General features: G+C 43.7%; 1 protein-coding gene across 1 annotated transcript in view; it reads right to left on the bottom strand.

The window, feature by feature from the left end:
• LOC139274591 (uncharacterized) overlaps positions 1–25012 on the bottom strand; it is a gene marked incomplete at its 3' end in the record, with an annotated part of 80792 nt that overhangs the window by 40979 nt on the left and 14801 nt on the right. The window contains exons 2-3 of the mRNA XM_070891271.1: positions 4594–4896; positions 4072–4341 (exon numbers count right to left, since the gene is read on the bottom strand). Of these exons, the coding sequence (XP_070747372.1) occupies positions 4072–4341; positions 4594–4896 (573 nt within the window). The remainder of the gene's footprint in view (positions 1–4071; positions 4342–4593; positions 4897–25012) is intronic.

The raw sequence follows: 25012 nt of genomic DNA, 5'->3' as shown, positions 1-25012 counted from the left end.
CATTCTAGAGCTAAGGGGCTAGGAAAGGATCAGAATGATGTAAGGTTCGAAAATCCACGGCCGCATTTGAAATACCGTAAGGACAAGAAAACTAACATGGGATCGTTCCATACACTAAATGAACATTCTTGGCCAAGTAAAAGCAGGCTGGGAAAACGTGTGGGCGGATACAGACATTGTGGAGTCTGGCTCACAAGCGAGACAGGGGCACTGGCCAGTGGGGGAAAAGTGCATTCTAGCAGGCCAATCAGGGGTCGAGTCGGGCCTGAAGTGGGGAAATTTTCAACCAATAAGGACTCCCCGGCCCAGTTTGAAAATGACTCCTGCCTTCCCCCCCCCAATCAAACTACGAATGTGGGCCATTATCTACCTAATTAATATGGACAATAGCTCTGAATCAAAACTATGAATCACTGCAGGAATGGCCCACTGACTCCCAGGACTATAACAAAGGACCCACAGACTTCCCGGCACCTATGTACACTGAAACAATACCCTGGTCCTCACACCTGCATGTAACTGTGACATCTTCTGATTAAATATTCAAAACTATCTCCCTGCCCAAACTTACACAATGGACCACCCACTGGGTTTGAGCGCGAAAAGACCAGAACTGAATTGAATACAAATATAGGACACAGAACCACCAGAAAAGCAGTTGTGGAGAAAACAGCTGTGGAGAAAAGACAGTTGTGGAAAAAGGGAGTTGTGGACCAAAAAGGAGCTGAGAGAGTTTTGCAAACTTTGATTTTGGTTGAGACTAAAAACGCACGAGCCAACCTCCTGGTTAGTAAGTGGCAGCAGGTGCTGCTGTTAGCCCTGAACACACTGGACAGGGTGAGAATAGTCGAAGCATCAGGCTGGGGCACGCAGAGCTGTGCAGACCTGGACACCTGGTTCAATAACCTGGATTCACAGCTGGAGCCGGACGATAACCGAGAGGCAGATAGAAGAAACCGACGCAACATCGAGGAGGAAACCCAAACAACAACATAAAACCCACCACAGAGGGACCCCGAGCTGCAATACGCACCCCCAGAACCCCGGAGTTGATAGGATTGAGAGTATAGCCCAAACCCCCTCACAGACTCAATTTAGGATAGGAATTGGTCGGAAGGGTGGGAGTGGGAGATGTGGTTGTGTGTGAATGGAATGTTTTAACCTCTTGTTTTCCCCTTCCCTGTTGCGAGACTTTTCGGGTTGTTGAATGAGATTTTGCCATTACTGCTATTTTATGACCTCTTCCTATGCCCTCTATCTTTGTGTTTGCTATTCTAATTAAACAACATTCGCCATTTTGTACTCTTATCCATTGTGTCTGGTGTCTCATTACTCACCCATCCTCATAAATCGCACGTACAGAACTCAAGGGGAGTGTGGATTCGAACCCACACCCCAAGCTCCCCTTACAATGATGATGCTGGAAAAGAAGGAGGGTGTAGTGGGATATGGTGAGGTTTCATTTTTATTGAAGGTATGGAGGGGAAGACTTCCTTAGAAAGACCAGCTGAATGTCTCAGACTGCCGGCAAAACTCCTTGTGATCTTCCTTCAACCTATTGTACCTCATTCTACATCTGCTCTTCTGAGGTCTCTGCTGCAGCTCTTCCAAGTAAATGGGGCCGATATTCGGTACCAGTTTGTGATCAGTACCCGAGGCGTGGTGGGTCTTTCTACGCCAGGCATGGAAATTCCTGGCAGCGAAATTGGGGTTACCTCCCCCAAGAGGAAGTGGAGCACAATGTCGCACACTCCACTTCCTCTCGGGGGTGGGTCTGGGGCGCTAAAAGTGGTAATTTTGCACCACTATGCAGAGAGCCAGGTAGCACTGGCGGGAGCACAGGGTCCTTCCCTTCTGTTAAAGGGGAGGGCACACTGCAAACTCTGCAATGGGGAGAAGGGGGGTCACCATTTCTCCACCGGGAAGCGGGGTGCTGTGGTAGCAGCCCGGCACAGAAGCGGAGTGCCGGGCTGTAACATTGTGGTACGGACTCCGCGAATTGAAAAAGGCATTGCTGTGACCAGTAAGCCAGCCATTTTAGATTTTCTCCTCACAAGTTCGCGACCTGGGAAGCTGGCTTGGGCATTGCCCATGGCAGCCTCACGAGGCGCTATCGAATTTTTGCTCCGGGGCAAAAACAGGTCACAGCGCACGGTGATGACGTTGTCATTGCCGGCACAGCAGCCTCGGCACTACCGACAGAAGCGGGGCGGTACCGGTTTTCATTTCCGCTAACTCCCACGGAACTCACAGAATCCAGTAGTGGCCCTGTGCCCCGGGCGAGAAGTTGTTTGCACCCCGTTACCATCCCCCTCGGGTCGCTAACGGGGGACGCAAACGACACAAATTTCTCCCCCATCTCTCAACCATCAGATTGTGGAGAATGTAGCACATCAGGATGATCCAGGAAACTTTTGCTGGACTGCCCCCAATCTATTAAGGTATTGGAAGCACTGCTAGAGGATGTCAAGGCAACAGTGGGTATCTTTAATCCCCCAGAATCTAACACTCCACTAGCTGGAGATAAAAGACTTGGCAGTTACTTGCAGGAGTCCACAAAAATGGATGTTGAAACCATAGTGATTCATGCAGGTGGAACTGCTTTTCAGGAGGAATACAAAGGGCATGATGACATGTGTGACATGATGACAACCCTGGACTTTGGGGCATCCTGTCATTTTGAAGAGGCACAGGGCTCAAATCTGTTGCTCCTGTAGTCCACGGTGAACTTAATATGATTATTGGATCTTTTGAACAAGGCATCAGTCATTTGTTGAATGCAATAATGCACTACTGATTGACTGATGTCACACATGTTCCCAATGTAGAAACTCCGAAGCAAGAATAATGATGGGAGCAGGACTTTGACTGACATTGGCAGCACTGTGCCTAACTCTACACATGATTGCCGGTTCTCCTGCTACAGTTCACAGAGTTCTTGAACCATATCCCTGAGGAAAGAGGTCTACAAAGATATTACTCCTCTGTCAGTTTGAAAATAATCCTGTGTGGGTAAGACATGTATTCTCCAATGAGGTATTCTCCAATGCCTGATACAGCACCCCCTGTCAACATCCAATACACCCAAGGAACTATTCAAGATAAACAACAACACCAGTACCTGGCTGCGTTTTTGCAGCAACAAGCTATGAATGAATCTCTTACATAAACCCAAGGCGTATGCATTTCTGTATAAGACTTCAATTTATGGGTTAATTTATTCTGTGCAAGCTACAGAAGAAATTAAATTCATTTGTATCAATTTCTTTTGAATTGCAAGCAGTTTTGTGCTATCAAGCATACTCCCAAATATTCATCTGTCTTTACCCACCATCGCTATCATTCATCCAGAGTTGGGCACTATTCACAGACAATACTGTCCTCTCTTAATATTTGATGACCTTTTTAAATAACACCTTCATTTTTACTGGATCAGTAATCACATTCCAATCTACTTTTTCAATTGCATTTCATCATGTAGATGTTTGCGGTTTCCTGTTCCAATGCACACTACACAATCAACATTACCAACGTTATTTGCAATATCTCCTTTAGTATGATGATACTGAAATATTCTAAAATGCAGAGTGCTTTTTAAATTTATGGCACTTCCCTGTGTGAGCACATTGACTAATTTACAAGGTAAATTCGCACCGCTGTTAGGATCCGGGACATTTGTAACTTATGGGTGCGCTGCCCATCATTTTCTGATGCATGCTTAGATTTTGTGCTCAAGTCTCTGGAGTGGGGCCTGAACTCACAACCTTGAACACAGAGGCGAGAGTGCTACCAGAGAGCCACAACTGACAATTAAAATAATATAATAATTTTATACAAAAATATTAGTTACTTTTGGTGCTGTTACAGTAAATAACGATGATAGTTGTGGAGACTGCTACAGAGTAATTAAGGCAATTATCACACTGCTTTGATCTGAGATTAGAATCCCGCAATCCAGCTAGCCGATTGATACGGGTGATGATTTTGTGCATTTCTCAGCCAGACTGCTAGCTAACTCCGATCCCACCATAGAATAGAAGGTAAGAGGAGATTTAAAAAATACATACTCACGTCTTACGAACAGTTCTATTGGTGCAAAACGTGTTGGATGATTTATCAGACAGGTTACATTCTCCAAGCTGTTTCTATATTGTGTTGGTTTGTAGTTGCTGGTAACTCTCCTGGTTGCATTTTGGTTCTGAGTCCTATTTCTTCCTCTCATTGAGATAGTTGATGACAACCACACAATATTTGGTGCTAGGCCGCCATTAGCAGCTCTGCACATTGTCACAAGTTGATCTTTAAAGTCGGTGTGATGCATTTTATTAAAAGCAGGAGGGACTAGAGAGGGCAACAAATTAAGACATTATTTGTCAATTAGAACAATATGAAGACTGCAATATCATTCAGGAATTAAGTATCTCATTACATCAATGGATTCAATTTTATGACCATAGTATTTCTTAATTTCCATGCATCTTAATGAACCAGTTCAAGAAATTCTTTGAAAACCATTTGAAAGTTTTATCTTCACACTGTCGAATATAATACAATGACAAGGGGTAGTGAAATGTTTTATTACAGTTAACTTACTCAGAACTGTCAGCAGTACTCGATTTTCTGTGGCTGCGCAAGAGTTTGTAAATACACAAGTGTTTGGCTTTTCAGTAATAAGCTGGCTATTACTGACTCTGTTGGTTAATGAGGCATTGATGAGTTTCGAACAGGTGGCATTTCCTAAAGAGCTGTTCTTTAAGATTACAGCAAGGGAATGCATCGTTTTGTTGTATTCCACCTGCCATCGAGGACTGCTGATTGCTGCTTTCTCAGTTAATTCACAACGTGAGCCCACACCATTTCCAAGTCCAGATCGACGTTTTTTCTGTATTTGTTTCCCTGCAGAAATAACTTAATATTAATGCCAAAAATCTTAAAGAGATATAAATGTAATAATACATTTTGACAGTGAGAACTTCTTGGTTGATAGTATTGAGTCTTCAACAATGACAGGAAAGAAGTTCTTTAACAGCAGATTCATTCTCTGCCACTCGTGTCCTGTCCTGTATTAACACTACCACCCTTGTCCTTGATGACCTACATTGGCTCCCAGTCATTCAAAATATTAACTTTAACATCCTTGGCCTCATATTCAAATCCCACTATGGATTCACCTCATTCTCTCTGTGCAATTTGTTCAGATCTATATCCCCTCCTGAACACTCCATTACTCTGAATCTAGCATTTGCATATTCCCCCTCTCTCTGCTACTAAATTGGTGCAAGGATCTTTAGTTTCCTGGATCCTACTCTTTACACCTTCCTCCCTAAACCTTTCTACCTCTCCAACTCTCTCTACACCCTTAAAAACCTTCTTAAGATCAATTTATTCGACCAAGCGTACATTCACACATCCTAATCTCTCCTTTCCTGCTGAGTGCCTGTTTTCTTACTGCAATTTGTGTCGGGATGTTTAGTTACTTAAAAGATGTTATAGAAATTGTAATGTGTTGATGTAAGAAACTATTTTTAAACTATCTCTTTCGATAAAGTAGCTTAAAGGGGCATTGTATCCTGGTATAATAAATGAATATTTTCAGGTTTGAAATCCAAAGTGTACACATTAACATTAGACGTATTCAAGGCTTTTAAATTGTGATTTAAAACTAGCAAGTACAAAGCTAGGGCTCTACATGTGAGACAGTGAGTTGATCTTTTACTCTGGGAAGCAAAACATGGAAACAAAAAGAGAAGTCGGCCGAGAATTAAGTACAGAAATTTCTATCGAAGGATTACCATCATGTATGTTGAATTAATGGGTTTGGAGGATACTGACAGAAGCACCAACGATAGTCGACCGATGGAAATGATGAGAGTTGATCTCGGCCAGAATGACGGTAGGGGTGCTACAGTTGAGCTCAGCAGAAGGAAATAAAGTTGTCCAGGGTTCTCACTTCTGATTGTTATTTAGTGATTCCTACTGGAAACATACTTGTGCGGATGTTGGGTTAGGACAGGATCAGGCTCAGCTGTGCCCTTCTCTACTCTCTTGTTGAAATGAGTATTGACCCTCATTGTCAAGCCTCACAAATGTATAGAGATTACTTGGATGAAGTGCTGGAGAATGCAGTTCCCATGGAGCCATAACCCAACATACAGCAAGCACTTTCAAGAGTGAGGAGGAGTGAGAACGTGAAAAATTTCACCAAGAAGAAAAGAAAATGCAACCCTTTGCTCCACCATTGGTGACACAACCTTCAGCCTCCTTGATTCTGCTCTTTTGAAGACCCTCCCTGAACCTCTCCACCTCTCACACCACCTTTAAAAACTTTCTCAAAAACAATTTCTTTGATCAGGCTTTCAGTTACCCCTCCGAATCTCTCGCTTCCTGGTTTGGTGCCTGTTTCCTGGCACCTATTTGTGAAGCTCTGCATTGGGAGCTGTTTATGATAAAATCTTAACTCATAGCTCTACTAACGGGGGGACTTTTAGACTTTTAGACTTGATTTAAAAATTATGCATGTTCTAAACTCTTACAGATTTATACGAGTAAGTAACAATGAGTTACAAGAATCTATCCACTACCTTCACTTGCATCTTACCGTACAATGCATCGATGATCAAAGATTATCAATAATCATAGACTGGTGACTATTGTAACAGTAATTAGAGATTAAAACAGCAGAGAGCTAGGAGTAACATTTATTATTCACAAACAATGTCAGAATTAATTGCATTATTTTGTGCTTACAGATGATATAATTTGATTTGAAAAGCATGAATTTCCATCATGGAACAATCAGTGTGTGTACTGTAAACACACGCAGGTTTGCACTTGGTCTCAACAATATAGGGCTATCCTCAGTATCTGTGTCTCTCCTTAGTCAGTACTTATAAATTGTATGTCCAGAATAATTGCTATGCATTCCTGTCTCTGAGCCTAGTAACCTTTTGCCAGTGACTCTATCTAAAGGGCAGCCCTGTCACTGATGAAGTACTGCTATTTTTCTGAATGCATCAATCAAGAGAGCGCAATAGCTTAATTGGAATTCATCACCATGAATGATCTGCCTAAAGCTGGCTCAATTCTCCCTTCTCTAAATTACTGTATCTTGTGCTTCTTTCTTCAATTCTCCATGCCATCTCCCATATTGTATCTGCTTCTACCACCCATTTTTGCAGTGCATTCCAGATCACAACAACTCACTGTGTAAAACAATGTTTGCTCATGTCGCTTCTGGTTCTTTTGCCAATCATCTTAAATCTTTTGCGATTACACTCTAGGTATTACCAGCACCTCTCTTTATAAGCACTAAGGAGAGACGCAGAGACTGTTGTCAGCCCTATATTATTGAGACCAAGTCCAAATATGACAGCACTTCTGGTCTTTTGTGCTACATATGAGACCGAAGAAGAGAGGAGAAGAGGAGAGAAGAGAGGAGGAATGGTGAAGATAAAAGGAATTGAGAGAAGAGAAGAGGAATGGAGAGGAGAGGAATGATGAGGAGTGGCAAAAGGAGAGGAAGGTGGGAATGTACCTTCAATTTAGTAAATATAACTGGAAAGATGTGTGCAGACATCTGAAGGTGAGTTTTCTGTTTGCCTGCTCCCAGCACAGAGACTGTTCACAGTACAGAGACTATCTGCCAACAACACGTCAGGAAATAGCATGCAAGAAGCTAACAAATTCCCACATGTCCGCAATATTATTCAGTCACTATAATTCCTTACAATAAATATTAAAGATACTGTGGTAAGTGAGAATAATATTGCAACATATTTTACACTACAAAAAAGGAAATTCTTTGGGACTGGCTGAAAGTAAACTGTCTGTCATACTTTTAAACCTTTAATTATAAGGGGCTCTGTCAACACAGTGAAAGCAGTGCAGCAAAGCTACACACATCTAACCAATGGGAAACAACACAGCAGGGCTGAAAATATCAGATGTTACTCAACAATCAAATCAACAAGAAACACTGCTTCCTATCAGCCCCATTATCATAGAATGATACAGCACAGAAGGAGGCCATTCGGCCCAGCGTGCCTCTTTGGTCGAGATACCCAATTAATCCTACTCCCCTGCTTTTTCCACATAGCTCTGCAATTATTTTCCTTTCAAATATTTATCCAATTCTATTTTGAATATTACTATTGTAACATTTCAGATCACAACAACTCCCTGTGTAAAACAATGTTTGCTCATGCCGCCTCTGGTTCTTTTGCCAATCATCTTAAATCTGTACTCTCAGTTTATTGATCCTCCTGCCATTGGAAACAGTTTCTCTTTATTTACTCTATCAAAACCATTCATGATTTTGAACACTTCTATCAAATCTCCTCTGAACCTCCTCTGCTCTAAGGAGAACATCTCAGCTTCTCCAGTCTCTCCACATAACTGAAGTCCTTCATCCCTGGTATCATTCTAGTTATTTATCCTTTAATCAACATAAAAAAACAGATTATCTGGTCATTATCACATTGCTGTTTGTGGGAGCTTGGTTTGCGCAAATTGGCTGCCATGTTTCCTACATTACAACAGTGACTGCACTTCCAAAGTACTTCATTGACTGTAAAGCGCATTGAGACATCTGGTGATCGTGAAACACATTATATAAATGCAAGTCTTTCTTTTTAAATCTGTTCTGCACTCTCTCCAAGGCCTTGACATCCTTCCTAAAGTGTGGTGCCCAGAATTGAACACAATACTGCAGCTGAGGCCCAAGCAGTATTTTATAAAGGTTTAGCATAAGTTATTAACTTTTGTAATCTATTCCTCTATTAATAAAGCCAATGATACTGTATTCTTTTTTTAACAGCCTTCTTAACTTGTTCTGCCGCATTCTAAGATTTGTCTACATATACCCCCAGGTCCTCTCCGCATTCTTACAACCAAAATATATCACTTCACACTTCTCTGCGTTAAATTTCATTTGTTATGTGTTGCCCATTTCTATGTTTTTGTTCTCCTGGTCAGTAACTAACTGCCTCATTGTTCAGTTTCATTTCATCTGCAAACTTTGAAATTATGCCCTGTACAACCAGGTCCAGGTCATTAATATATCAAAAAGAGCAGTGGTCCGAATACCGACTCGTGGGGAGCACTACTGTATATTTCCCTCCAGCCTGAAAAATAACTATTCACCACAACTCCCTGCTTTCTATGTCTTAGCATATTTTGTATCAATGCTGCCACCGTCCCTTTAATCCCATGGGCTTTAATTTTGCTAACATGTCTTTTATTTGGTACATTGTCGAATGTCTTTTGAAAGTCCATATGCACAACATCATCTGCACTACCCTTACCAACCGCTCCGTTACTTCATCAAATAACTTGATCAAGTTAGTCAACCACGATTTGCCTTTAACAAATCCATGCTAACTTTCATTTATTAGCCCATATTTTTCTAAGTGCCAATTAATTTTGTCCTGGATTAATGTCTTCAAATGTTTCCCCATCACTGGCCTATAGTTGCTCGGTTTATCACTCTCCCCTGTTTTAAACAGGGGCGAAACATTTGAAATCCTCCATTCCTCTGGCCCATATCAAAGGAGGATTGGAATATCGTGGCCAGAGCCTCTGCAATTTCCATCCTTATTCCTTCAGTAGCCTCGGATGCATCTTATCCGGACTGGGTGACTTTTCTCCTTTGAGGACTGCCAACCTTTTAAGTAAACATAGAAACATAGAAAATAGGTGCAGGAGTAGGCCATTCGACCCTGCGAGCCTGCACCGCCATCCTCTTTATCTATTTTTATCCTATCCAAAATGCTACTGCCTCCTCCTTTAATGCGACATTGGCAGCATCCTCTTCTCTAGCGATGACAGATGTAAAGTACTAATTTAATAGCTCAGCCATGCACTCTGCCTCCACAAGAAAATCTCCTTTTTGGTACCTAATCAGCCCCACCCTTCTTTTGACTACCCTTTTACTATGATAAAGGTGCTTACAATAAAAATACAAACGCATTAGGGAGGACTAAAATTGACCAGTGCTTAAATATCAATTATTCTAAATAGCACAATCCGTGCAGCTCCATCTATATTGAGACTTAATGAAATTCAGTGAGCGCCCTTTGAAAAGATTCCACAAATCTATAATGATAATAGTCATTTTTTGTCTGTCCTGAGGTGGAAGCAGGGCCAGGAGCTGGGAGCATGTGGTCCGGACTGATTGATAGTTGCACCGACCAATGGACGAAAAGTACGCGCCCGGCCTCGCAACCAATCAGAGCAGGGAGCGATGGGTCTGCTTCAATGAGGAGGTGGCAGTGGATGCGGCAGGGCCAATGGGCGAAGGCACGGGGGCGGGGCCTCCACGGGCATTGCTGTAGAGCTGGGAGAGAGAAGGAGAGAGGGAGAGGGAGGGGGAGAGAGAGAGGGGGGAGAGGGAGAGAGGGGGAGAGAGGGTGGATGAGGGTGGGAGGGAGAGGATGAGTGGGAGGGAGGGAGAGGAGGGGAGGGAGAAGGAGGGTGGGAGTGAGAGAGATTGGAAGTACAGGGAGGGTGGTAGGGAGAGAGAGTGACAGGGAGAGGGTAGGAGAGAGGGAGAGGGTGGGAGGGAGAAGGTGAGAGGGAGAGAAAGGGAGGGAAAGAGGGAGGGAGAAGGAGGAGTGAGAGAGAAAGGGAGGGAGAGGGATGGATGGAGAGATGGAGGAAGACGGGAGGGGAAGGGGTGGAAGGGTGGGCGAGGGAGGGTAGAGAGGGAGGGAGAGAGAGAGAGAGAGAGAAGGGAGGGAGGGTGGATATCAGCATTGAATCTACAGACGAAGAAGATGCTAACAGTCTAAACATGTACTGTTGCAATAAAGATGTTAATTTGACCGCAAATGTTTTGCGGGTCTCTGCTAGTAGATAAATAATATCTCATTGCTGCTTGATTAAATGACTGAAATAGCATCTTGTTTGCATTTCTCATTTATTCCATGACATGTAAAATCAAGTGTACTTAAGCTGAATGGAATATATTGCAAATAGATAATCAAGAAATCAGATTTCTTCTTCTTCTTCTGAGGTAGTCTCTTGGAGTCGAGGATGACTTTCTTCCACACTAATATGAGTTCTAAGATGACTGATGAGTCCCATACGAGATCTGTAGTCTCCATTACAGGTGGGGCAGGTGGTGGTTGAAGGGATGAGTGGGTGGGGTGTTGGTTTGTCGTACGCTTCTTCCGTTGTTTGTACTTAGCTTCCGTTTGCTCCCGGCGAAGAAACTCAAAGTGTTTGGTGCCTTCTCGAATGCTTCTCCTCCACTTTGAATGGTCTTGGGCCAGGGATTCCCAAGAGTCGGTGGAGATGTTAAATTTTTTCAAGGAGCCTTGAGGGCATCCTTGAAGCGTTTTCTCTGCCCTCATGGGACTCGCTTACCATGATGGAGCTCAGAGTAGAGTGCTTGTTTCGGGAGTCTTGTATCAGGCATGCGGACAATGTGGCCCAGCCATCGGAGCTGATTGAGCATGATCAATGCCTCGATGTTGGAGCTGTTGGCCTGAGAGAGAACACTGATGTTGGTACACCTATTCTACCAATGAATTTGCAGGATTTTGCGGAGGCAGCGTTGGTGGTACTTCTTCAGTACTTTGATGTGCCTACTGTACGTTGTCCATGTCTCTGAAGCATATATAGCAGGGCGGGTATCACTGCTGCTCTGTAGACCATGAGCTTGGTGCTGGGATTGAGATCTTGTCTTTTCCTCAGGCGACTGAAGGCTGCACTGGCATATGAAGGCGGTGTTGGATTTTGTCATCGAAAGGCTCCCAAGGTATGGAAAGTGGTCCAAGCTGTCCAAGGTCATCGTCATGGATCTTCATAATCGAGGGGCAGTACTGTGCAGCGGGGGCAGGTTTGTAGCGAACCTTTGTCTTACGGATGTTTAATGTAAGGCCTAGCCTCTCGTACGCTTCAGTGAAGGTGTCAATGATGGTTTAGAGTTTGGCCTCCGAGTGTGTACAGACGCAACCGTCATCTGCATATTGTAATTCAAGAACAGATGTTGAAACAACCTTGGTTCTGGACTGGAGGCAATGGAGATTGAACAATTTCTTGTTTGTCCTGTAGATTAGCTCCACTCCAGCTTGTTATAGGTGAGATGAAATATTGAAGCGAGAAAGATTGAGAAGAGTGTTGGCGCAATGACACAGCATTTGCATTGGGTCTGTGATGGATTCATTGGTAGGATCATGGCTTGCATGTCATCGTGAAGCAGGTGGAGGATGGTGACAAATTTTTGAGGACAGCCGAATTTGAGAAGGCACTCCATAATCCCTCTCAATTGACAGAGTCGAAGGCCTTTGTGAGGTCTAAAAAGATCATGTACAGAGTTGATGCTGCTCCCTCCAGTCTTCTTCAATTTGTTGTGCTGTGAAAATCATGTTCGTTGTGCCTCTTAGTGGTCAGAATCCGCATTGCGACTCCGGGAGGAGGTCTTCGGCCACTGGGAGGAGACGATTGAGGAGGATTCTTGTGATCATTTTTCCTGTGGCAGACAGCAGGGAAACTCCTCTGTAATTACTGCAATCGGACTTATTACCTTTCTTGAAGATAGTCATGATTATGGCGTCTCTGAAATCCCCTGGCATGCTCTCCTCCTTCCAGATAAGAGAGATGAAGTCATGGATTTGTGCCAAGTGTACTTCTCCGCCATGCTTTAGTATTTTGGCGGGATTTCCATCTGCTCCAGAAGCCTTGTTGTTTTTCAGCTGTGGGATGGCCTTTTCAACCTCATGCCGGGCTGGGATTGTGCCAAGATAGTGGCGGATAGCATGCTATGGGATGGAGTCAAGGTCACTCACGTCAAAGACAGAGTCTTGGCTAAAGAGATCTTTGAAATGATCCTTTCAGTGGGCCTCGCTGTCCTTGATGAGCAGCTCTCCATTTTTAGCTCCCAGTGGGATAGGTGCTTGGGTGCTTGGGCCATAGGTGGTCTTGACTACGCTAAAGAATCTACACACGTCATGATTGTCAGCTAGTTGCTGGATCCCCTGCGTTCTTTCCACCCATCATCTGTTCTTTAGCTCACGAGTTTTTTGTTGGACCTCGGCCTTCAGTTGTCTGTAGATCTGTTTTCTTTCTTTCGAGTTGTGATGATGTTTCAAATTCAAGAATGCCTGCGTTTACGATTTATTAGCTCCTGGATCTCGCTGTTGTTCTCATCAAACCAGTCTTGATGTTTTCTGGTACAGTAACCAAGAATCTCTTCACAGGAGCTAACTACGATGGACTTCAGGGCAGACCAGGCGCTATGGGCTCTCTGTGGCTCTGATTCATTGGGAGTCGTCAAGTTGGCTGTGAGGCGTTGACTTTCTTTGCAGGATCTTTAAGTGCTTCAGTGTTGATTTTTCTGCGGCAGAGTTTCTGTTGTCAATGCCATATTGAGGCTAGGTTGATGGAGACAACATAGTGGATTAGGCAGTGGTCAGTTCAGCAGTCCGTTCCTGTCATGGCGTGGGTGATGCGGACATCCTTGCAGTCCCTCACTCGGACAATGACATAGTCTAACAGAGGCCAATGCCTGGAACGAGGGTGTTGCTATGAGGCCTTGTACTTGTCTCTCTGACGAAACAAGGTGTTGGTTATGACAAGATCATGTTCCAAGCATTTCATCAGGGGAAGGATACCTGGAATTGGTTTTCCCTACTCCTTCCCTGCCAATCGCACCTCTCCAGAGGTCTGTGTCCTTTCCAACTCTGGCATTAAAATCGCCAAGGAGAATTAACTTGTCGCCCATTGTAACTCTGGACAGAGATTGTTCAAGACTGGATTGCGATTCCTCTTTGACCTCGTCCGTAGCTTCCAGGGTTGGGGGATACATGCTGACAACCATAGCGTACTGTTTCCAGGTTAGAGTGAGCCGAACGATCATGAGGCATTCATTTACCCCACAAGGGGAATCTCTAAGACGCCAAACTAGCTCATTTTTGATGGCAAAGCCAACCCCATAGAGACAGCATTCTTCTTTTGGTTTGCCTTGCCAGAAGAAGTATCCGCCACCTTGTTCCTTGAGCTGACCTTCTCCTGCCCGCCGTGTCTCGCTCAGGATGGCAATGTCGATAAAACCCAATGAACTTGACAATTGCTGGATTACTGCCGGTTAAAATTCTCAAGCAACTGCTTTACTAATCCATTGCTCATTGCCAAACATAGAAACATAGAAACATAGAAAAATAGGTGCAGGAGTAGACCATTCGGCCCTTCGAGCCTGCACCACCATTCAATAAGATCATGGCTGATCATTCCCTCAGTACCCCTTTCCTGCTTTCTCTCCATACCCCTTGATCCCCTTAACTTTAAGAGCCACATATGACTCTCTCTTGAATATATCCAGTGAACTGGCATCAACAACTCTCTGCGGCAGGGAATTCCACAGGTTAACAACTCTCTGAGTGAAGAAGTTTCTCCTCATCTCAGTCCTAAATGGCCTACCCCTTATCCTAAGACTATGTCCCCTGGTTCTGGACTTCCCCAACATCGGGAACATTTTTCCCGCATCTAACCTGTCCAGTCCTGTCAGAATCTTATATGTTTCTATAAGATCCCCTCTCATCCTTCTAAACTCCAGTGAATAAAGGTCTAGTTGATCCAGTCAGCCTTCATATGACAGCCCAGCCATCCCTGGAATCAGTCTGGTGAACCTTTGCTGCACTCCCTCAATAGCAAGAACGTCCTTCCTCAGATTAGGAGAGCAAAACTGAACATAATATTCCAGGTGAGGCCTCACCAAGGCCCTGTACAACTGCAGTAAGACCTCTCTGCGTCTATATTCAAATTCCCTAGCTATGAAGGCCAACATACCATTTACCTTCTTCACCGCCTGCTGTACCTGCATGCCCACTTTCAGTGACTAATGAACCATGACACCCAGGTCTCGTTGCACCTCCCCTTTTCCCAGTCTGCAGCCATTCAGATAATATTCTGCCTTCGTGTTTTTGCCCCCAAAATGGATAACCTCACATTTATCCACATTATACTGCATCTGCCATGCATTTGCCCACTCACCTAACCTGTCCAAGTCACCCTGCAGCCTCTTAGCGTCCTCCTCACGGCTCACACCGCCACCCAGTTTAGTGTCATCTGCAAACTTGGAGATATCACACTCTATTCCTTCATCTAAATCGTTAATGTATATTGTAAAGAGCTGGGGTCCTAGCACTGAGCCCTGCGGCACTCCACTAGTCAGTGCCTGCCATTCTGAAAAGGACCCATTTATCCCGACTCCCTGCTTCCTGTCTGTCATCCAGTTCCCTATCCATATCAGTATATTACCCCAATACCATGTGCTTTGACTTTGCACAACAATCTCTTGTGCGGTACCTTGTCAAAAGCCTTCTGAAAGTCCAAATACACCACATCCACTGGTTCTCCCTTGTCCACTCTGCTAGTTACATCCTCAAAAAATTTTAGAAGATTAGTCAAACATGATTTCCCTTTCATAAATCCATGCTGACTTGATCCGATGCTGTCACCACTTTTCAAATAGGGGAATTAAGGGTTACGGGGAGTGGGCGGGTAAATGGAGCTGAGTCCACGGCCAGATCAGCCATGATCTTGTTGAATGGTAGAGCAGGCTCGAGGGGCTAGATGGCCTACTCCTGTTCCTAATTCTTATGTTCTTATGTTCTTATGTTCAAATGCACTGCTATTTCGTCATTCATGATTGATTCCAACATTTTCCCTACTACTGATGTCAGGCTAACCGGTCTATAATTACCTGTTTTCTCTCTCCCTCCTTTTTTAAAAAGTGGTGTTATAGTAGCAACCCTCCAGTCCATGGGAACTGATCCAGAGTCGATAGACTGTTGGAAAATGATCACCAATGCATCCACTATTTCTAGGGCCACTTCCTTGAGCACTCTGGGATGCAGACTATCAGGCCCGGGGATTTATTGGCCTTCAATCCCATCAATTTCCCTAACACAATTTCCCGCCTAATAAGGATGTCCTTCAGTTCCTCCTTCTCACTAGACCCACTATCCCCTAGTACCTTCGGAAGGTTATTTGTATCTTCCTTCGTGAAGACAGAACCGAAGTATTTGTTCAATTGGTCTGCCATTTCTTTGTTGCCCATTATAATTTCACCTGAATCCGACTGCAAGGGACCTACGTTTGTCTTCACTAATCTTTTTCTCTTCACATATTTATAGAAGCTTTTGCAGTCAGTTTTTATATTCCCTGCAAGCTTCTGCTCGTACTCTATTTTCCCCCTTTTAATTAAACCCTTAGTCCTCCTCTGTTGAATTCTAAATTTCTCCCAGTCCTCAGGTTTGTTGCTTTTTCTAGCCAATTTATATGCCTCTTCCTTGGTTCTAACACTATCCTTAAATTTCCTTTGTTAGCCATGGTTGAGCCACCTTCCCAGTTTTATTTTTACTCCAGACAGGGATATACATTTGCTGAAGTTCATCCATGTGATCTTTAAATATTTGCCATTGCTTATCCACCATCAACCCTTTTAGTATCCTTTGCCAGTCTATTCTAGCCAATTCATGCCTCATGCCGTCGAAGTTACCTTTCCTTAAGTTCAGGACCCGAGTTTCCGAATTAACTTTGTCACTCTCCATCGCAATAAGGAATTCTACCATATTATGATCACTTTTCCCCAAGGGGCCTCGCACAACAAAATTGCTAATTAGTCCCTTCTCATTACACAATACCCAGTCTAAGATGGCTAGCTCCCTGGTTGGTTCCTTGACATATTGGTCTCCAAAACCATCCATAATACACTCCAGGAAATCCTCATCCACCGCATTGCTACCAGTTAGGTTAACCTAATCAATATGTAGATTAAAGTCGCACATGATTACTGCTGTACCTTTATTGCACACACATCCCTTATTTCTTGCTTGATGCTGTCCCCAACCTCACTACTACTATTTGGTGGTCTATATACAACACCCACTAGCATTTTCAGCTCTTTGGTACGAGCAAATAAACATTGCAAAGGAGATGTATTTATGTTAATGTGCCAGAATCTTGGCATGCCATGATACATCACACTCTGGCAAGTTGCACCATGTCATGTCACATCATAGAATTATAGAATCATAGAAATTTACAGCACGGAAGAGGGCATTTCGGCCCATCTTGTCTGTGCCAGCTGACAAAGAACTATCTCGCCTAATCCCATTTTCCAGCTCTTGGTCTGCAGCCTTGTAGGTAATGGCTCTTTAAGTGCACATCCAAATAATTCTTAAATGTGGTGAAAGCTTCTGCCACTACCACTTCTTCAGGCAGTGAGAACCAGATCCTCACCCCACTCTGAGTAAAAAACATTACCCCTGAAATCCGCTCTAAACTTTCACCCAGTTTCTTTAAATCTATGCCCCCTGGTTGTTGATCCCTCTGCTAAGGGAAATAGGTTCTATCCACTCTATCCAGGCCCCTCATAATTTTATGCACTTCAATAAGGTTTCCCCTCGGCCTCCTCTGTTCCAAAAAAAACAAACCCAGTCTATCCAATCTTTCCTCATAGCTAAATTTCTCCAGTCCAGGCAACATCCTTGTCAATCTCCTCTGTATCATCTCTCATGCAATCACATCTTTCCTGTAATGTGGTGACCAGAACTGCATGCAGTACTCTAGCTCTGGCTTAACTAGTCTTTTATATAGTTCAAGCATATCCTCCCTGCTCTTGTCTTCTGTGTCTCAACTAAAAATTGCAAATATTCCGTATGCCTTCTTAACCACCTTATCTACCCGGCCTGCTACCTTCAGGGATCCGTGGACATAGACTCCAAGGTCCCTTTGTTCCTCTACACTTCTCAGTGTCCTACCATCTAATGTGTAATCCATTGCCTTATTAGCCCTCCCCAAAAGCATTACCTCACATTTCTCTGGATTGAATTCCATTTGCCACTGTTTTGCCCACCTGATTAGTTCATTGATATCTTCCTGCCGTCTACAGCTTTTTTCTTCATTATCAATCACACAGCCATTGTTCTATCATGTGTAAACTTCTTAATCATACCCCCTACATTCAAGTCTAAATCATTTATATATACCTTAAAAAGCAAGGGGCCCAGCACTAAGCCCTGCGGAACCCACTGGAAATAGCTTTCCAGCCCCCAAAACACCCATCAACCATTCCCGTTGCTTCCTGCCTTTGAACCAATTTTGGATCCAACTTGCTACTTTGTCTTGTATCCCATGGGCTTTTACTTTCGTGACCAGTCTGCCATGTGGGATCTTATCAAAAGCCTTGCTAAAATCCATATACACTACATCAAATGCACTACCCTCATCGACCCTCCTTGTTACCTCATCAAAAAATTCAATCACGTTAGTCAGACATGACCTTCCCTTAACAAATCCATGCTAACTGTCCTTGATTAATCTGTGTCTTTTTAAATGAAGATTTATCCTGTCCCTCAGTAATTTTTCCAATACCGAGGTTAGACTGATGGCCTATAATTACTCAGTCTATCTCTTTCTCCCTTTTTAAAGAAAGATACAACATTAGCAGTCCTCCAGTTCTCTGGAACCACACCTGCAGCCAGAGAGGATTGGAAAATGATGGTCACAGCCTATTTCCTCTTTTGCTTCTCTTCACAAACTGGGATACATTTCATCCGGGCCTGGAGATTTATCCACTTTCAAAGCTACAAAACCCTTTAATACTTACTCTCTCACTATGTTTATTTCATCTAATGTTTCACACTCCTCCTCTCTGATTTCAATATCTGCATTGCCCCTCTCTTTTATGAAAACAGGCACAAAGTATTCATTAAGAACCATACCTACATCTTCCACCTCCACACAGTCTCTAATAGGCCCTATTCTTTCTTTAGTTATCCTCTTGCGCTTAGTGTATTTATAAAATATATTTAGGTTTTCCTTGATTTTACTTGCCAAAATTTTTTCATACTCTTTTTGCTTTCTTAATTTTCTTTTTAATTTCACCCCTGCACTTTCAATACTCCTCTAGGGTTTCTGCAGTATTGAGCCCTCGGTATTTGTCATAAGCCTCCCTTTTTTTCTTTTACCTACTCTGTATGCCCATTGACATTCATGGAGCTCTAGATTTGTTAGTCCCACCCTTTTTTCTTTAAGGGAACATACTTGCTCTGAAACCTCAGGGTCTCCTCCTTGAATGCCTCCCACTGCTCTGACACTGATTTACCTTCCAGGAGCTGTTTCTAGTCCACTTTGCCGAATCACATTTCAGCTTAGTAAAATTGGCTTTCCCCCAATTGAGAACTTTTATTCCTGGTCTATCTTTGTCCTTTTCCATAATTACCCTAAATCTAACTGAATTATGATCACCTGCACCAAAATGCTCTCCCACTGATCCCACCTGCCCAGCTTCATTCCCTAAAATTAAAGAAAGAAAGAAAGATTTGCATTTATATAGCACCTTTCATGACCACCGGATGTCTCAAAGCGCTTTACAGCCAATGAAGTATTTTTGGAGTGTAGTCACTGTTGTAATGTGGGAAAAGCTTGCCAACTTGCGCACATCAAACTCCCACAAACGGCAATGTGATAATGACCAGATAATCTGTTTTTGTTATGTTGATTGAGGGATAAATATTGGACAGGACACCGGGATAACTTCCCTGTTCTTCTTTGAAATAGTGCCATAGGATATTTTACGTCCACTTGAGAGGGCAGACAGGGCCTCAGTTTAAAGTCTCATCCGAAAGATGGCACCTCCGACACTCCCTCAGAACTGCACTGGAGTGTCAGCCTAGATTTATCCCCACAACTTTCTGACTCAGAGGTGAGTGGGCTACCCACTGAGCCACAGCTGACACACTAAGCCCAGAATCATAGCATGTTGCACCACAACAAGAACGGCACATTGCTATGCTATGCCAAAGAATATGCTAGCACTTGGTGTGCCCATTACTTTCTATTTAATCTCAAGAGACACTGGGCAGAGGTGAGACAACCACCTCCACCTCCCTAATTGTAAAATGGACAATCAGAGGGACAATGACCTCATTTGGCTTTCATACAGTGTGGGTAATTGTAACTTTTGTTCATAATATAAAACATGGAAATAAAAATCGACAGAAATGTATAATGGGCGGCCAATCCAGTATCGCCCATTTTACACTATTACTAAAAGTTAAACTTACCCCCAGTGACTAGTGGAATACTTCAGAACAACAATTGCAGCTTGCATTTATATAGCACCTTTTATAGAGTGAAAATATCAGACCACTTCAGAGGGGCTGAATACATGTTGAACAATTGTAGAATAAGATTTAAGAGAGGTGGTTGAAGACGTGATTGACGAAGTAGGTTTTGTGGGGGCTTTTGAAGGTGCGAAGAGGTAACAAGGGAGAAGGGTTTAGAGTGAGAGCTTCAGCATGAAAGGTTCAGATGGCTGGATGCTGTACAACCAGTGGTTTAATGGTAACTGGGACTGGAGCAAGTTACAGAGACAGGATGTGGTGAGGCTGAAGAAGGCTTTGTAATCGAGGACAAGTGCTTTGAGTTTAATGCATTAGGGAAAGGAAGCCAATGATGTTAAGTGAAGACAGGACAAATAGAGGAGCAGGATTTAAAGCAGAATACGATGCAGACAGTGGAAGTTTATACAAATGAAGTGTGGGAGGCTCATGAGGAGGAGATGGGAGAAATTAAGGTCAGAAAAGCATCAATGAGGATTGGGGCAAGATAAGAGTGGAGGCAGGAAATGTTGTGCAGAAGGAAATAGGTGATCTTGGCAATGGAAAGAACATCAGCTCAGGGCCAAACAGAACATTGGGGTATACAACCATTGGGATTACTGGAGGTAAAAAGCACTGGGACCCAAAGCAAATAAATAGTTGACCTCCTTCTTCTCTGCGGTTCTGGCAACTGGTAAAATTCCACCTATTTGAAGGTAGACGAAAATAATGACCCTCCTAAAGCAGGGGAAGGATGCTTGTGAAGCCTCCAGCCACTGCCCAATCTTCTTATTTTGCAGTTGTTATAAAGTGCTGGAGATGCTACTACTCCACAGATTAGCTCCCATCATCGAGCCAACCATTCCTAAGCTGCAAGCGGTTTTCCGGAGCGATCGTAATTGCTGCGACCAAGTGGTAACTTTAACAACGCACATTGAAGCAGGCCTGCAGTGCCATCTCAAGACTGCGTAGAACATGTGGACCTGTCAGCGGCGTATGACACAGTATGGACACATGGACTGCTTTTCAAGCTCTCCACCATTTTATCTTACAGTACAATGATCCATCTTCTCAACTCCATGATTATCAACCGACGCTTCTGTGTGTACTCTGGCACCCAAAAGAACAGGTATGGGATATTGAACAATGGACTCCCACAGGTTCTGTCCTGGCACCCATGTTATTCAACATTTACACCAGTGACCTGCCAGAATCAGAGTCCTGCAAGTTCGTATACGCTGATGACATTGCCTTGGCCACGCACAACATGAATCTGTCCATCACCGAAGAGACCCTGACTAATGATTTACAGAGAATAGAGACCGACTTCCGCCGATGGCACTTCGGCCAAACCTGCAAAAGACCGATACCTCAACAATCCACCTCAATGCCCATCAAGTAAACCAAGCTTTAAAAGTCTCCTTTTTTAGCGCAGAGGTAAACCATGTCAAAAAATCCTCCTATTTAGGAGTCACACTTAATCACACCCTGTCAACTCCAGAACCTTAGGAAGAAACTAAAGAGTAGGGCCAACTTGATCCAGAAACTTGCCGGATCCATATGGGGAGCAGACGCTCAAACCCTCTTTACGGCAGCACTGACCTGGTGTACTCTACAGTGCAGAACTGCTCTCTGGCATGGCTATCAAGTTTGCATGTCAAATCCATTGATATCCAGCTGAATTCTACTATGAGAATTATCACGGGTATGCTTTTATGCACCAACAACTTGGCTGCCCTTGCTTGCAAACATCGCACCACCACACCTAGGCCGCGAATATTCAGTCTCCAGAGAATAATACCGCTACACCAGAAAAGACCTACTGATCCAGGCCAACTTGAACAACCTACCATCAACCCGTCTCATATTTAGATGGCCATTTTGGACTGTCACCAAAGCCCTTCAGCGATCTCCCCTCAGCCTCGATAACCAATGGCAAAATGCTTGGAAAAACTGTGACATATGGAATAGATTCCTTATAGAGGACCACAGAGTACAACCTGAAGGATCAAACCTTTCTCACAAACAGTGGACAACCATCAACCGCCTCAGAACAGATCATGGTTGATGCTGCCACCTACTCCATAGATGGACAATTAAAGCATCCCCATCATGCGACTGTGGAGCTCCTAATCAGACCCTGGAGCACATCATTGAGCACTGCCCTCAGAGGGAATTCGCAGGGAACCTTCAAGATATCCATGCTGTTACAGCTTTGGCCTGGGTATCTGACATTTGATTTGCTTTGCTACTACCATAAGAAAGAAGACGACTGGAGGTTAACATTTTCTCAACATACGATGGCACACAGAAAGGGACCCAAAAAAGAAGACAAAATCCTGTAAAAGATGTATCATTCTTAACAAAATAATGGATAACATTTTTGGACTTCTTCCTGATGAGAATCAGTAAAGGAATAAACAGAGAATGAAATTCATGGTGTTAGTAACTTTAGTCAGAAGGAAGGAGTGAGTACAAAGCAGGATTTTACGTTTTAATCTCATGGTAATCCATTGGCTAAAAGTATGACAAGAAGAATCATAGAATGGTTACAGCACTGAAGGAGGCCATTTGGCCCATTAAGCCCATGCCGGCTCTCTGCAAGAGCACTTCAACTAGTCCCACTCCCCCGCCCTTTCTCTTGGCCCTGCAAATTCTTTTCCTTCATTTACTTATTCACCAATAACCTGCTCACCGATGCACAGTTTGAGTTCTGCCAGAACCATTCAGTTCCAGACCTCATTACAGCCTTGTTCCAAACATGGACAAAAGAGTTGAATTCCAGAGGTGAGAGTGACTGCCTTTGACATCAAAGCAGCATTTGACCAAGTGTGGCATCAAGGAGCCCTGGTAAAACTGAAGTCAATGAGAATCAGGGGGAAAACTCTCTACTGGCTGGAATCATACCTACAAAGGAAGATCGTTGTAATGGTTGGAGGTCAATGATCACAGCCAAGGCCATCGCTGCAGGAGTTCCTCACGGCAGTATCCTAGGCCCAAACATCTTCAGCTGCTTCAACAATGATGTTCAGAAGTGGTCAGAAGTGGGTAGTTCGCTGATGACTGCACAGTGTTCAGTGCCATTCGTAACTCCTCAGATAATGGAGCAGTCCATGCCCGCATGCAGTAAGACCTTGACGACATTCAGGCTTGGGCTGATAAGTGGCACGTAACATTCACGCCACACAAGCGCGTGCCAGGCAATGACAATCTCCAACAGCGAGAGTCTAATCACCGCCGTTTGATATTCAATGGCAATACCATTGCTGAATCCCCCTCCATCAACATCCTGGGCGGGTCACCATTGACCAGAAACTTAACTGGACCAGCCACATAAATACCATGGCAACAAGAGCAAGTCAGGCTGGGTATTTTGCAGTGAATGTCTCGCCTCCTGACTCCCCAAAGCCTTTCCACCATCTACAAAGCACAAGTCAGAAGTGTGATGAAATATTCTCCATTTGTCTGGATGAGTGCAGCTCCAACAACACTCAAGAAGCTTGGCACCATCCAGGACAAAGCAGCCTACTTAATTGGCATTAAACAGTCACTCCCTCCATCACCGATGTAACGTGGCTACAGTGTGTACCATCTACAAGATGCATTGCAACAACTCGCTAAGGTTCTACGGCAACACCTCCCAAACCCGTGACCTCTACCACCTCGAAGGTCAAGGGCAACAGGCGCATGGGAACATTACCATCTCCGTGTTCCCCTCCAAGTCACACACCACCTGATTTGGAAGTATATCGCTGTTCTTTCATTGTCGCTGGGTCAAAATCCTGTAACTTGTAATATAGAGCTCCCCCTAATGGACTATTGCTTCACCTAGTGGACTACTGTGGTAATGCAACTATTGATGTATATAATAAAAGGATCATGTGACAAGGTCATGTGACAAGTTCCTGTAGAGCCATCTTGTAGTCTGTGTGTTTGTGATGTCGTAAGGAATATATCACATTGACGATGAAGATAGGATAATTGGATTCCCTAACTGAAAATTTTGTTGGTGGATCATCCAACCAAACAGAGAGACTTTGAGAAGTTCTTTGTTTTGCAGCACAGCTACAAATCCAAGGTACATTTCAAGCATACTTGGCTGAACTTGGATTCCAGATGGCTGCGCCTATGGGAATAATAGGGCACTTGGGTAAGTTCAATCGTGACCGAGAGACTTTCAGAGCATATGTGGAGCAGCCAGAAATGGTTTTCACCGCGAAAAGTATCATTGAAGTTCTCGATGATGATAACCGTAACTGGGTAGTGCAAGAAAAAAAACAGGCTATTTTCCTGACTGAACCAGGCCCCGAGGTGTATGAAAAATTGGCTTGTTCCCATCAGGCCAAAGGATATGCCACTGATGGAGATTCTAATCAGGTTAGAACAGCACTACAGTCCTGAGCCCCTGAAATTGCTGAAAGTTATTGTTTTGGAGTACAAGATCAATTACATGAGAAGAGTATCAGTGAATACATTGTAGCTTTAAAAAATTCACTGTAATTTCGGAAACTTTCAGGACCGAGCATTGCGTGACCGCTTTGTTTGTGGGATCAAAGATGAAGCAATCACTAGAAAGTTGTTGATAACCCCTAACTTGACTTTTGATTTAGCTTGTCAGACAGCTATGCCAATGGAAATGGCAGACCAATACTCCTGAGAATTTTGCACCATTTCCAGTCATCAGACAACCGAGATGAATCGCCTGCAGGTCAAAAGTAAAAGGCAGTTGGGCCCCAAGGTCTCAGCAACTGGCCAAGGTAACAGTGTATTGAAGTCATGCTATCGGTACCTGGGACAAAACATTATTCAAAGTTGTATATATGTGAAGGCATAGGGCTAGACTTTCCACTAAGATTGCTATCGCCCATTTTTATGACCGCTAGTTTCAGCTTCTTATTTTGGCC

The sequence above is a fragment of the Pristiophorus japonicus genome, chromosome 10 (assembly GCF_044704955.1).
Source record: "Pristiophorus japonicus isolate sPriJap1 chromosome 10, sPriJap1.hap1, whole genome shotgun sequence".
NCBI lineage: Eukaryota > Metazoa > Chordata > Chondrichthyes > Pristiophoridae > Pristiophorus > Pristiophorus japonicus.
The sequence above is the reverse complement of the archived record's forward strand: the minus strand, read 5'-3'. Positions and strand labels throughout refer to the sequence as shown.